The sequence below is a fragment of the Macaca thibetana genome, chromosome 16, assembly GCF_024542745.1.
Source record: "Macaca thibetana thibetana isolate TM-01 chromosome 16, ASM2454274v1, whole genome shotgun sequence".
Taxonomy (NCBI): domain Eukaryota; kingdom Metazoa; phylum Chordata; class Mammalia; order Primates; family Cercopithecidae; genus Macaca; species Macaca thibetana.
Window position 1 is genome coordinate 38376808 of NC_065593.1, and position 15120 is coordinate 38391927.

At 46.5% G+C, this 15120-nt stretch overlaps 1 protein-coding gene across 1 annotated transcript; it reads right to left on the reverse strand.

Annotated features, from left to right (window-relative positions):
- On the reverse strand, positions 1-14872 carry LOC126938294 (microtubule-associated proteins 1A/1B light chain 3C-like). The gene is made up of 5 exons (XM_050762355.1): positions 14831-14872; positions 13605-13688; positions 5830-5919; positions 5466-5539; positions 1-469 (listed from the first exon to the last, which is right to left on the reverse strand). The coding sequence occupies exons 1-5, from the start codon at positions 14870-14872 to the stop codon at positions 1-3; spliced, it is 759 nt and encodes a 252-aa protein (XP_050618312.1).
- Positions 14873-15120: the final 248 nt, after the last annotated feature.

A 15120-nucleotide genomic window follows, 5' to 3' on the forward strand; every position in this document is an offset into this window, starting at 1 on the left:
CTAGAGAGGACTGCAGGGTCTGTCCTCAAGGCTGCTCCCATCCCTGGGGGCTGCTGACTCCAGGCAGCCAAATGTCTCCTGGGAGGCGTACGTCATGTACACGAAGCCATCCTCATCCTTGTAGTCTCTGTAGATCTCTGCCATGGTTACGCTCGTGCTGACCAGGCTCTTGTTGTTCACCAGCAAGTAAAAGGGTTCCGTGGCTCTCAGGACCATGCGGCTCCTGATGATGCTGAGGAACTGGGTCATGGTCAGCTCCTGCGGGACCAGGAACTTGGTTTTGTCCAGCAGGGGCAGGAACGTCTCCCTGGGGTAGCGCTCCACTACCACCGGGATCTTGTTGGGGAACTTTGCCCGGATTCCAGCAACTTCCTCTTGTCTGATTGCTGTGAATGTTTCAAGCACAAGGGAAGAAGCAAAGATCAAGAGAAGGCCAGATCCTCTCCTCTCTTTCGAGTAACCCAGAAAACTACCCCAAGAAATTTACCCAAGCTCTTCCTCTGCTTGAAAGGTCTGACGCCTGGGATTCTCTGTGGAGGCGGCATTTCACTCAACAGCTGTGTCTGTTTTAAAAAAGAAAAAAAATGTCCCGCAACCAGGAACCTAACTCATTCCTCCAGCTGCTTCCAAACTGCCTGCAGGAGCTTGAAGCCCCACTTCTGTCTTTACATAATGTTTGATATGGTTTGGCTGTGTCCCCACCCAAATCTCATTTTGATTTGTAATAATCCCCACATGTCGAGGATGGGGCCAGGTGGAGATAATTGAATCATGGAGGCACTTTCCTCATACTGTTCTCGTGATAGTGAGTAAGTCTCATGAGATCTGATGGTTTTATAAAGGGGAGTTCCGTCGCACATGCTCTTTTTTGCCCACCCCCATGTAAGACATCTCTTTGCTCTTCCTTCATCCTCAGCCATGATTGTGAGGCCTCCCCAGCCATGCGGAACTGAATCCATTAAACCTCTTTCCTTTATAAATTACCAGTCTCGGGTATGTCTTTATTAGCAGTGTGAGAGTGGACTAACCCGGTGTTCTTACTTGTGTCTTCTGTGTGTGTCCACATATCTTTCTTTTAAGGACGTCAGTCATTGGTTTATGACCCACCACAATGTCCTTATCTTTTCATTACATGTGCAAAAATCCTAGTTTTAAATAAGGTAACATTCTGAGGCTCTGGGTGAACATGAGTTTTGTGGGGGGGGCACTATTGAACCTGGTATGCTTTTTTTCCTTCCTCCTTTCCTTCCCTCCCTTTCCCTCCCTCCCTCCATCTGTTCCTCTCTCCCTCCTCCTCCTTTTCTAGTGCCCAGTGTTCTTGGAGGGATCATTATCTCTGCCCTGTGCCTCGTGTAGCACTATGTATAATTAGGGTGCAGTTCAAAAAAACCTTCGGAAGGTAGACCAAGTTGCTGCTTATAGATGACTGCTAATCACTCAGTGCTAATATCTGGATCAGATGTTTTAGCAGATGATGATTAAGAAGAAGGAGGAGAAAGAAGAGAATAAGGAAAAGAGGGTGGAAAGAAGAGGAAAAACACAGTTTGTCAACTGAAATAATTTTTGCGTCTTGTCTGCATGACTAGAAAGAGGTGAAGTTGAGATGAAAGTTTTTCCTCTTAATGAATAAAGATGAATCAAGCAATGATCCTGCTTTCCTCTCTTTGAGGTTTTCCTCAAAAATACATTTGGCATCAAAGACACTGTCAATTCCTGCTAACATGGTTAAGGCATTCCTGCTTGAAAGCAGGGAGCTGGATGAGATGACCTTTGAGAAGGTATTTGAAGATTTGCAAATGGAAGACAGAGAAAAACCAGTGCATCCTGGTGGTTAAGATAACTGACTTTTGCATCAGACAAATACTGGCCAGATTTGGGCTGGCCAGTAACATAGCCATCAGCCACATGTGGCTAGTCTGAAATGAGGTGTGCTCAAAGTGAAAAATACCCATGAGATTTCAAATACCTAGTATTAAAACAAAGAAGGTAAAACATCACATTAATGATGTCTGCATTGATTACATGTTGAAATGATAATATTTTGGATATATTGGGTTATATTATATATACTATTAAAAATCAATTTCACTTGCTTTTTTGTAACCTTAAAAATGTGGCTACTGGAAAATATTAAATGCCGTATATAGCTTGCATTACCAATCCCTTGGACTGTGCTGTTCAGAGTTCAAGTCAACATGGTGTAAAGCTGATCTGCAGGGTTTGGCGTTGGCAAGTTGTGTTCTCTTGGGCAAGACACTTTGTCTTTCTGGGCTTCATTTTCCTCCCCTGTGAAATGGGTGTGATGTGATATGATACCTGATCTGCCTCCCACGGGGAGTCACTATGAACATCAAAGGAGAGATTGTATACAGAGAGGCTTCATAACTATAACATAATGTGCAGCACATTAAAAAAAATCAACATCAGCTGCAGCAGCAACAGCAATATCTGGATCACCACCATAACCATCACCATCATCAACATCATCATCCTTGCCTCCTCTTGCAGCCAAGGGAATTAGGCCACCAGGGCAGGAGCATAATACCAGACTCAGGGTAGAGCACAGCCTGCAAGAATTTCTGCTTTCAGCTCTTCCCAAACCCTGTGGTCGGGTTATAAGTGACTTACACTCTGCCAGCTGCCAACAGTGCTTTTGTCTGCTTGGAGAGGGTTGGGTGGGGGGCAGGTCTCTGAGAAGAACGTGCATTCTACCTAGTACTCTTCAGTCAATACAGCATTTATGCATGCTTTTGGATTAGAATAAGACATCCAGCTTCCTTCCCCCACCAAAGGAATTCTGTTGCATCAGACCACCAAAGCATTTCCCCTCTCTTTTTTTGGCCACCAAATATTTTTATGATTTTCCACATAAACAGCTAGGGAAAATGCTAGCAGCCACTCAGGCGGCAGTGGCGGGCACACTGTATCTCCCATGGGAGTAAGGGATTAAAAAACAACAACAACAACAAAACAACAAAACCAAAGTCTAGGAGTTGCGGGTGGCAAAGGAGTGGGAATGAGTCTGAGATACAAGGATTTCTATGAATCTTCTTGGGAATTCTGGGATCCTAAGCTAGAATTCACTGTGCGGCTTTGGGCAGTGAGTGCTCACTTTTGAGAGATTCAAACATTTGCAGATGAAATTAGCCATCGGTGAGGTTAGGAGGTGGGTGTGGAGCAGTCCTACCCATCTGAGGGCTAACCCTGGGTCCACCAGACCTGGCTCTTTCTGGCCTCCTCTCTTCCCAGTTGGACTTTCTGCCTCCTCCTCGTCCCTTTACTATGTGTGACTCACAATAAAGTTGGGGACCAGCCTCCTGAGCAATACTGTGTGATAGCCAAGAGCGTGTGGTATCTATTGATTATTTGGTCTTCCCTTTTTCTCTTTCTTATTTCCATCCCTGGCTAGCTTTCCCAGAGACATTGCGGGGCCTCTTGTTGCCAGCCAGCTGCTCTGTGCTGAGAGATTTAAAATCCTGCAATTGATTCTGACTGTGTCCAGAACAATAGGCGTCTGAATCTGATTTATTAATCTTCTGGGGAGTGAGAGAGGCAGCCTTCGGGTCCAGGCTGTTTACTGTGATGACAATGGGCAGGGCTTGGACTTGTATTTCAGCTGGGTTTATTATGACCCAAGGCTTGGGAGTGGGGGATGGAGGGTATGCAGTGGGGATCTGCCAGCACAGAATTAGGGGAGACATGCTGCAGGAGTGCTAGGAGGGATGGGAGGCTGATTTAGGAAAGATCCCCAAATGGGTGACTGCAAGTGATGTAACTAGATGGTGCACATGGTTCCTGGTTCCTGGTGATGCTCAGCATAGTTTATTTCACTATCTCTCTTTTGTGGTTGAATCTCTAAGGCCTCTGAAAGACATAAAGTGGACATACATGGTTAAGGCATTCCTGCTTAAAAGCAGGGAGCTGGATGAGATGACCTTTGAGAAGGTATTTGAAGATTTGCAAATGGAAGACAGAGAAAAACCAGTGCATCCTGGTGGTTAAGAGAACTGGCTTTTGCATCAGGCTACCTGGGTCCAATTCCTAGCTCTGCTACCTGTTGGCTGTGAAACATGGGGCAAGTTACTTAATCCTCCTGAGCCCCCAATTCTCCATATCTAAAATGGAGATAGCAAAAGAACCTATTCCACAGGGTAGCTAGGGCCCCAGGGGGAAGACACAGGAGCATATAGATGGAGGTCATAAGGACGTTGATAGTACTTCAACTCAAAAAAGAATATTCTGTTAAATTGTAGAAAAAATGAATAGGAAGAAGGGAGGGAGGAAGGAAAAAGGTAAGGAAGGAGGTCAAGAAGGAGGGAGGGAGGGGCTGACATACATGTTTATGGGTAAGGGTAAGCCTGCAAAGGACAATGACATGCCAAATGAAAGTAGGAGATGACCGCAACTCCAGCCTTGGTTAACTTCAGCCTATGTTGGGGCATTGAGAGAACAAAGCCCAGGAAAGCCTCCCTAGGCTGCTGTCCATTGACAACAAGAGAAGTCTTATGGCTACCTCTCCCATCTCCTCTCCCCAAGGTGGTTGGATCCCACCTCAGGGAAGGTTGTGAAATAGTGAGGAAATGATGGACTGACATTCCTGAAGCATGTCCAGGGCAACTGTTCAGGCTGTGTCTTCAATATGAGCTTCCAGATCAGATCCCTTAGGAAGCTGAGCCTGGCACTGTCTAAGAGTAAGCACCTTGCCCAACCAGGAGCAGCCTGTGCCCCCAGAATGGCATCTTCCTCCCATTACGGCCTCTTGGATGGCCTTTGCCCCCACTCTTGATTGGAAAATGACTGAGTGTCCTCTATAAATAGTTCTTTCTCTGGCTTGGAGTCATCCTTCTTTTCCTCTTCCTCCTCCCTCATCCTGCCAAGCTACCTGGTTGATGCTGAGTCTATGCCAATCATCCCCTTCTCTCTACTTGACCATCACTGGCCTAGTGATGGCCTCCTTGTCTTTCTCCTGCACCCAGAGGCCCTCCCAGCATGGCATGTGCAACTCAGGGAGCCCCAACCACTCTGCCAACCTTGACTTCTTCAGTCCTGATCTCCCCACCAAATGACCCTGTTATAGCCTTAGGTTCCTTGTTTGTAAAACGGGGCCTCCATGTGTATTCAGCGTGATAATGGACATGAAGTGCCTAGTACAGAAATTGCAAGCTATGATTATATTGTTGTTCTTATTGTCAGATGGCGGGTGATGAGGCCAAGCCCTCCGTGCAGCCTTGAGGATAAGACTCCAGCCTGGAAAGAGGCACCCCAAACTGAGAGTAAGACAGGGCAGCAGATGAGAGGGACTGAAAAGGAGTGGAGGGGGGCAAAGTGAATGAAGTTCATGCTAAAGATACTTGGCGGTAGTGAGGCCACAGGCCTGTGGCTGGGTGCCAGGCAAACCACGAGCCTCATTTCCATATGCAGGTCAGCCTGCGGCATGTTTATAGCTGCTTCTCACACAGCTTTACCAGGAAGGTCCGGCCCCCAAGGGCGGTGGGAGGTAGCAGGCGCTGGCTGTGGGAGGTGGGCTGCATGCCTTTGGCTGGCAGGGCACAGTTCCCATCAGAGTCAATTAGCAGGCACACAGCCCCCGATGTGAGGTCAGGAAGCAGGCCCCAGGCACCTCAGGGATGTGTGAAGTGATGGAGGTGAGATCTATATGTGGGGCTGTCCACACATGGCTGTGTGGTTATAAATACACACAGACCGCTCGTGGAGCACTGTGGGTGCCCACACAGCTCTGCACGGAGCTATGTATGAGATGTAAACATACACAGACACGGGCCTGTGGTGCAGGGGGATTGGAAGGCTGGGGCTTGGCCATAGCAGCACCTCCTCGGGTGATCTTAGGCAAGGGTTTCGTGCCTCCTGCTGCTGCGCCAGCTGCCAGGGACCTGGGGCTCGGAGCTCCCACACTTCCTTCTGGGGTTGTTCAATGAGAAGGCGTGTGGAGGAAGTACCGAGCCAAGTCTAGTTCTCAAAGTGCTTCTTTATAAATAGCTTTCTAGGCCTTGGAGGTATCCTTCTCTTCTGCTTCTCCCTCATTCCTCCAAAGCTACCTGGTTGAGTCTAATTCTATCCCAGTCATCCCCCTTCTCTCCACTTTTGCCATCATTACTTCAGTCCTGGACTTAATTTTCTTTTGCTTGCAGTCAGTGGTAAGGGCTTAACCGCTGATTCTCTGGGGGACTAAAAAGAGCCCTACATTGTAGCCTTTGTCAATTCCTGTAGTGTAAATATCCCCATCATGGCCAAGGTCAAGCTACCCATGTGAAGTAGCAGAATACAGAGTTGGGAAGAGAAACAGTAGCATGTCATGGCATCTCCATTATGTGGATGCACTAGAGGTAAATAATCTCACAGGCAAACGTAATAGTAAAATATCAGAAATAATGAGGAAGTGATGAGTTTTTGAGTATTTATTATCTTTATTTTGTGTGTGTGATTTCTGGTTTTGAGACAGAGTGGTACTCTGTTGTCCAGGCTAGAGTGCAGTGGCGTGATCACAGCTCACTGCAACCTCCATCTCCTGGGCTTAAGCCATCCTTCCACCTCAGCCTCCCAAGCAGCTTGGACTACAGGTGCGCCAACACTCCTGGGTAATTTTTGTAATTTTAGTAGAGACGAGGTTTTGCTATGTTGCCCAGGCTGGTATTGAACTCCTGGGCTCAGGCAATCTGCCTACCTCGGCCTCCCAAAATTTGGGATTATGGCTTGAGCCACTGGGCCTGGCCAATTTTCTTTTAAATGTAATTTATTTAATTGTAATTTTATGTAGTATAATTTTAAAATAATGATGTGTTCAACAGTGGGCATATAAAAACTGTTGACTATTGACTTTTCCAGTTTCAACCCGGACCCCAGGTCTCACTCTCACAACAGACCTCGATTTCCCAAATAGACTGTATCTTTATGTGTTTCTGAGACTTTGCTAAGGACCTTACACTGCAGAGACCCCCCTTTACTCTTGTTACTAACCCGTAACTCCATCTTCACCGGGGGTATGCCAATTCATCCTTTAAGACAGGGGTCTGCAAATCACCACCCGTGGGTCACATCTGTCCCACTACCTGGTTTCCTGTGGCCCATGAGCCAAGAAAGTTTTTGCATTTTCATTTTTAAGCATCGGGTTGGTGAAAAACGTATTTTTTAATGGCCGAAAAATACCAGAAGAAGAATGATGTTTCCTGACTCATGAAAGTTATACAGAATTTAAATTTCTGTGTCCACAAATAACGTCATTTTGGTGCACAGTCGCACCCATTCATTTATCTATTGTCTGTGGCTGACCTTGTGTTACAGTGGCAGAGTTGAGTAGTTGCAGCAGAGACCGTATGGCCTGCAAAGCTTCAGATATTTACCATATGGTCCTTTACGGAAAACACTCAAGATTCAGTTCAGAGGTTGCTTCTACCTTGAGGCCTTACCTGGCTTCTCTGGCAGTTAGCCATTTCCTCCTCTGCACCTGTGTCACCTTCTTCCATTACAGCGATCACCACCAGTAGTTGTTTGTTCACACATCTATCAGCCCAAAGCATGGTTGTTGGAGAGTCTTAGCCAACTTGATATTGCTTGAGTCTAGTATCGTGCTTAGGAACATAATAGGTGCTCAACCAATATCAGCTGCATGAATGAAAAAAACAAGTGGTGTCTTTTTTTTTTTCATCCTTTTCACCAGCAATAGAATGAGATGCCATCTTTCATATTCCATTCTGTAATTTTACAGAGTTGGAAGACATGTTAAACATGAAACAGCTCAGATGAATGTTGTCAAACATAATGAGATGGCTGCTTTGGCATTCTTGCTGGATCCCCATCTGCCTCCACTGAAGCTCTGGGAAGTGTAAAAGAAAAAGAGAATAAATGTGTGGTACCAACTTCACTTATTATTAACCCCCTATTTGAGCCCAGGGTTTGCCCCACATGGGTGAAGCTCTATCCTGATTCCATGTCTTTGTTCCTGTGGGCTCTCCTCATTGAATTTTCTCCCTGCTTTTTCTCTGTTTTGCTATACTTCCTTCAGAATCTAGCTCAAAAGCCTTTTCTTCCAGGAAGCCCTCCTGGCTTTTCTCTACCCAACTTTGAGTGCTTTCTTTGGGTCAAATATCTATGAAACTTAAAAGAGATATAAGACCAAAACTATGCATTTCTTTCCTGTAGGACCTTGTAGAGAGGTGACAGGGCCCTGTCCCATAGGACCTTGTAGACAGGTGATAGGGCCCATCCCATAGGACTTTGTAGACAGGCGACAGGGCCCATCTCATAGGACCTTGTAGAGAGGTGACAGGGCCCATCCCATAAGATCTTGTAGAGAAGTGATAGGAACCCATCCCACAGGACCTTGGAGACAGGCTACAGGGCCCCTTCGTGTAGGACCTTGTAGAGAGATGGCTGGGTCCAGTCTCATAGGACCTTGTAAAGAGGTGACTGGGCCCCTTCCTGTAGGACCTTATAAAGAGGTGATAGGAACCCATCCCGTAGGACCTTGGAGACAGGTAACAAGGACCTGTCCTATAGGACCTTGTAGAGAGGTGATAGGGACCTGTCCGGTAGGATCTCGTAGAGATGTAACTGGGTCCTGTTCTATAGGACCTTGTAGGGAGGTGATAGGGACCTGTCTGGTAGGACCTCATAGAGATGTGACTGGGTCCTGTTCTATAGGACCTTGTAGAGAAGTGACTGGGCCCATCCCATAGGACCTTGTAGAGAGGTGACTGGGCTCTGTCTCATAGGATCTTGTAGAGAAGTGACTGGACCCATCCTGTAGGATCTTGGAGAGAGTTGCCTTGGTTTTGGTTTATGGATCCAGGAAACTTGCATCCCATGGTGAGGACTTTGGATTTTATTCTGAGAGAGACTTTGCACTGAAGAGTAATATGCTCTGAGATGTTTAGCAGCACCAGTCTTCAAAGAAGAGATCTTGTGGAGGAGGAGACCAGAATAAAAGGAGAACAATTAGGGGACAGTTGTGAAAATCCCAGCAAGAGATGTGGTGGCTTGGACAGAGTGCCCAGCAGTCTTGGAAGTGGCTGGAAAGGTCCAGCTTCTGAAGCTATTTTGTAGGGAGACCCAGCTGGTGTTTCTGATTGTGTAACAATCATGGCAAGACAAGGCAAAATGGTATTAAAGGACTACCAGCATGTGGTAGATGCTGAGTGAAGAGGCAATTAGAGCTGACCAAAGGATTAGGGAAGGCTTCTCAAAGGAGGTCACTTCTCAGCAGAGTCCTGGAGGCTGAGTGAAGTGTCAAAAGATGGGGAAGTGGGGAGAGTATCTGGTATTGGAAGAATAGTGTGAGCCAAGTCATGGAAATAAAAATGTATTAGATGTCCATGGGGAGTAGAGAGTGGCCCATCACAGTTGGTGGTAGGTGAATGGAGGAATGCAGTAGGAGGTGTGCTTGGATCACAAAGGATCTTGTGGGCAAGTAGAGAGATGTAGACTCTCTCCCCATGGGCAGTCAGGAGGCACTGATGGTCTTGGATGATGAATGACCCTATCTCTGATGTTGGCATAGGAGGTTGTATTAGTCCGTTCTCATGCTGCTAATAAAGATACACCTGAGACTGGGTAATTTATAAAGGAAAGAGGTTTAATTGACTCACAGTTCCACATGGCTGGGGAGGCCTCACAATCACGGTGGAGGGTGAAGGAAGAGTAAAGTCACGTCTTACATGGCAGCAGGCAAAGAGAACGTGTGCAGGAGAACTCCCCTTTATAAAACCATCAGATCTTGTGAGGCTTATTCACTATCAGGAGAACAGCATGGGAAAGACCTGCCCCCATGATTCAATTACCTCCCACTGAGTCCCTCCCACAACACATGGGAATTATGGGAGCTAAAATTCAAGATGAGATTTTGGTGGGGACACAGCCAAACCATATCAGAGGTCATCTTCAAGGCCATGAAGGCTGCAGACAGAGATACAAGGTAGGAGGCCACTGTAATGGCCCATGAGTGAGAGGATGAGGGACAGGCCATGTGGTTGGAGAGGAAGAACTGGAGTCTGATGAATTTTCCAAAGCAGAATTTGAAGCATAACTGATTGGTTCTTGTAAACCAGAAAGGTGGGGTAGACTAGAGGTGGAATCACAGCTCCTGGACTCTGTGTCTAGGTAGATGGTGATGTATTGGCTAATGGAGGTCAGGCAGGTTTCAGGGTGAGGGATGGGAAGTCTAGTTTAGCATCTGATGAGTATAAACATGTGGTGCATATAAACATGTTAAATAAATGAAAGAATGAATCAAGGTCAGACTCTGAGTTTTGCAGTGAAAGAGTAAGATATCCCATGGGAGTCCTGACTGGCCTGACCCAATCTCTCAATGACTTGGATTAAACTGGACAATTTATAGCCAGGCATGCTGGCACACACCAGCCACTTGGGAGGATGAAATGGGAGGATCGCTTGAGCCCAGGAGTTTGAGGCTGCAGCGAGCTATGCACTCCAGCCTAGGCAACAGAATGGGATTCTGTTTCTTAAGTAGATCAACAAACTGGACAATTTACAGCAACGGCTGCAAGGATGCTCATCTCTGCCCAGCAGTTTGGGTGCAGGGAAGAATCCAGAGGTTGTGTGGGAGGGTATTTGGTTTTTGGTGATTTTTAAAAATAAATCTTTAATCAAAGTATAAGTGCAGGAAACTGCACAAATCCTAAATATACAACCTGAGGATTTTTTAGAAAGTTATCACACCTTTGTAACTAGCACCCAGATCAAGAACAGAACATTACTAGCTCCCTGGAACCTAGCTCTTTAATATACATGGTGGCTTCCTCTGCATGGCCCAGGTGCTCTGCTAATCATTTCGCCCTTAGCCAGCCTGGACTGGGGAAAGTCTAAACTTCTGTCCCTGGAATCTGGGGAGGGTCAAATTCATAAATAAGAGTAGGCAGCTCTCCTCTGAACTGTGCCTATCCTCCTCTATCCCCTGCCCTCTTCCACAACACCTGGGACTGCAGTCCATCAATGAGACTGCTAGTGACTGGGGATTCTGGCCCCAGCCATGGAATTGACTGACAAGCTGTGAATGTCAGGCCATTTCTCTGCATTCCTGGACCCTGACGTGAGTGGGGTAAGACACAGCCCTGGGACGGTCTCTTTTAACTTCTATGATTTTTAAAGCAGAGTCATTATAAACTTCGTTTTGATAAAAATAATAATTGCAGCTACTTTTTGAGCATTCACACAAAGCCAGGAGCCTTGGGCACCTGTCTCCTTTAACCCTGTCATCCCTCTCTGAGGTTGCTGCTTGCATGTTTTCAGTGGGGGCATACATTTTCTCACACTAAAATGATATATGCAGTGAAATTATAGTTCAAGGACAATTCTCTATAATGGATTTTCTCTTCCTCATGCGGCTCTTTTATTCCTGGAAGATGGGGTTGGACAGAAAACCATAAATTTAGTTCAGTCAGGTAACCTAAGCCCAAGCCAGTAACTAACAGTCTCTTTGGGAACTAACCTTCTGCCTGGAAGATTTAGGCACCTGCTCTATCCTTTAGGGTGACCCCCGCTACCACCACTTCTTTGTTCCTCTCTAACATGGCCCTGGGTGAAGAGCCTGCAGGGAAGGTGGAGGGCCTGGCAAACCACAGGATCACTTGGCGGTGATGTCTTTGCAAGGGGAGTGGATGTGCTTATCACACAGATGGGCTCCAGGTTAAACTGAATGGAAGTGATTCCAGAGCAGTGCACCTACCTTCACGTCCCTATAAAATGCATATTTTTTCTGGAACCAATAGCACAGAGGTGACATCCAGGAGAAGGCAGCACTGAAGCAGAGGTAATGGGATTCCTGGGAGAAGGTTGGAGCAGGGCCTCTGGGCAAGAGAGGCCAGTGACCAAAGGTAAAGTGAGTATCAAGTGACATGACATCAGACTCTGGATATGCTTCCAACACATAGTATAGGGGATAACTCATGACTGACAAGTTGCCTTTCCCCTAAGCCAGGGCTGTTTGTCATCAGTGTCTGTCTGCACAGATCTGAACTTCAGCCAGGTGGGAGCTGATGCCCTCCCATTAAATTTATCATTGCTAATTAGCATCCTACCACTCAGAACTCTTACAAAACATAGGCTGTTCTTTCCAGAAACTGAGGCTGGGATGTTAAAAGAGACAAAGACCCATTAATGCCACCACAGTCTAAACCTGGCCTCACTATTATCCCCAGTTGTGGGGAAAAAAGCCACGTCCACCTTTCTATCTTCCCCACCAGGTATAAAACCGGGAGGGTGACATGCATGATGCCCTGAGAACTTGGACCTGAGGTTTTCTTGGTACTGCTACATCTGTAAAAGGAAGGGGACAGACTCTCTAAGGTATCAGGTAGATTTTCTGCCACTGGTCATGGTGAGAGCAGTCTATGATGGTATATTGGTGGGTGCATGACTGTGTCAGACTGGCAGCCCTGACTTTGGGGAATCCAGCTATGCCTTTTGCAGCTGGAGGGCTGCATTGGCTTCTAGGAAGCCATCGCATGCCACGGCTCCATGCTCTGCTGGAGCCACTGCCAATGGAGGGCGACAGAGCCTTAGGCTGGGTTTGCTCCTGGCTCCTGTGTAGGCAGAACACAGAGCACTTAGGACTGTGCATGAAACAACCTCAGTGCGTGGCTGGAGTCTGGCCATGGAATGCCAAGACACACAGGAACCACTGTTCCAGCCCAGGTCTCCAGGGACCAGGGCTTCAGGGAATGCATACCTGGACATTACCTCCTCCCCAACAGCTGAACCACACTGTGCACAGGCTAGGGTTGTGGAGGATAGTACTGGGAACTGGGATGGAACTGGCCCATGGATGTGGAGTGTGGCTCTAAAACTGTTCGGAGGCAGAGCGAGAGTCAAGAACCCCAGACAGTGGAACAATGCATCATTGCAAAGGGGCTGAGCAGACAGACAACAATGAGATTATCTGGCAGGATGAGTCACAGGTTTGAAAGAATGGGGAGGAGTCAAAGACGGGAGCATTATTTGAGGTGTTGAAATGAGACATGTAGAGGTGTATGATGGAATATTTTATAAGGAGTTAACAAGTTTAGACTATCCATCTATCTGTCCATCCATCTGTCCATCCGTCCATTTGTCCATTCATCTATCTGTCCATCCATCTGTCCATCCATCCATCCATCCATCCATCCATCCATCCATCCATCCTCCCACCAATCCAGCCATCCATGAATCATTCATTCAACAGCAGTTGCTATGTGCATGGAAATGTGTTGAGAACAGTGGAAGATATGAAATAAAATAAGCTCAGTTGCTCTGATGGTTTCCGTCTCCCAAATAGAGCCTCTCTGAAGCTCAAGGAATAGCCCATAATGGCACCACATCTTGCACGAACATCTTACAACATACTGCCTCTTGTACCCATCTTAATAACAATTGCTGTATTTTTGAATACCTACCGTAATGCTGCACTAGGTGTTGTGCATACGTTATCTCATTTAACATTCATAGAAGGCCTATGAAGGAAACAAGATCCGTAACGTTTAAGAAGTTTGGTGAATTAACTTGCCCTGTTATTGAGAGATGGAGTTGGAATATGAGTGAGATCCGACTCTGAAGTAAATGCTCAATCCACCCTGTCCCACTGCCTCCCTACTCACAGGCTCCTGGCGGTGGCTTTTAAACTCGTAGGGGCATGGAGTGGTGTCCACAAAGCAGGTCTTCTTGTTTCCAACACTGAGATCCTAGAGTGAGAGCTGTGAGGTGGAGCAGACCCACCCTTTCATCGACAGAAGGAGCTGTGCTTTTATCTGGTTCCTTAACTGGCTTTTTGGGTAAGTGACTTATTATTTAATGTTTGCTTATCTGTAGTACAGTAGTCTTCCCTTATTCACGGGTTCGTTTTCCATGGTTTCAGTTATCCTTGATCAACTGTGATCCAAAAATATTAAATGGAAAATTGCAGAAATAAACAGTTTGTAAGTTTTAAATTGTCTGCCATTCTGAGTAGTGTGATGAAATTTTGTGCTGTCCTGCTCAGTTCTACAAGGGCCCTGAATCATCTCCTTGTCCAGCTTATTTGTGCTGTAGACACTCCCTGTCCATTATTCATTTAGAAGCTGTCTTGGTTATCAGACTGATAGGTCACAAGAAGGGTGAGTCCAGTACAATAAGATATTTTGAGAGAGAGATAGAAAGAGAGAGAGAAAGAGAGAGAGACAGAGATAGACACAAAGAGAGACAGGACACATTCACATTATTTTTGTTATAGTATATTGGTATAATTGTCCTGTTAATTATTGTTGTTAATCTCTTACTGTGCCAAATTTATAAATTAAACATCACCACAATTATGTATGTATAGGAAAAAACAGTGTATAAAGGGTTCGGTACTATCCAAGGTTTCAGGTATCCACTGGGGGCATTGTAACATGTTCCCGGTGGATGGCTCTAAGTACCTGTTACGGGGTTGCTGTGAGGATTAAGTGGATTGACACATGTGAAACATGTAGATCTGTGCCACCTGTGCCTAATGTGTAGTAAGTGCTCAGTAAATGTGGGCCACTAGCACAGCCCAAGGTGTTTCCCCAGAGGTTCTTATGGCTAACACATGTGCATACCTAGTGGTGCAGCCCCTTCTGATTAGAAACGAGGAAACCCAGGGAAGCAGATCCCTCCCAGGGGTGTTCAGTGAACCCTGTGATCATATACCTTGGCAATCTGTATGTTGGGAGAAGTATTGTGGGACAAGGAAGTCAGATTTGCTGGATAGATGAAGGCACAGGGTGGCTGGATCCATGAGTGGAACCGGGTTACTGCCAGGAGCTGTCCCCTTCCTTCTAGCTCTCCTTGGAGGGCACCTGGAACCACAGTCAGCTTCCCTCACCAGGGAGCAAGTGTCTCCTTTATGGTTTATCTGCGGTCCCATTCCTCTCCCTCCTTGCTGGGTCTAGTCTTGCAGAGCAAGGGCAATGTCTCAGCATCTCCGATCCATGGGCATTGGCACCAAGCTGGTATCTGGTAAATCTGTCTTTGGGGACAAGAGGGAATTGCTCCAGCACTAAAGAAGTGACTGGGTGGTTACATGTGATGCCAATGTGAGGTTAAACCAATGGTAGCTAACTGGGGTGCATCCAATGTTTGGGATTCTCCTTCAACAGACAGAATGACAAAAGT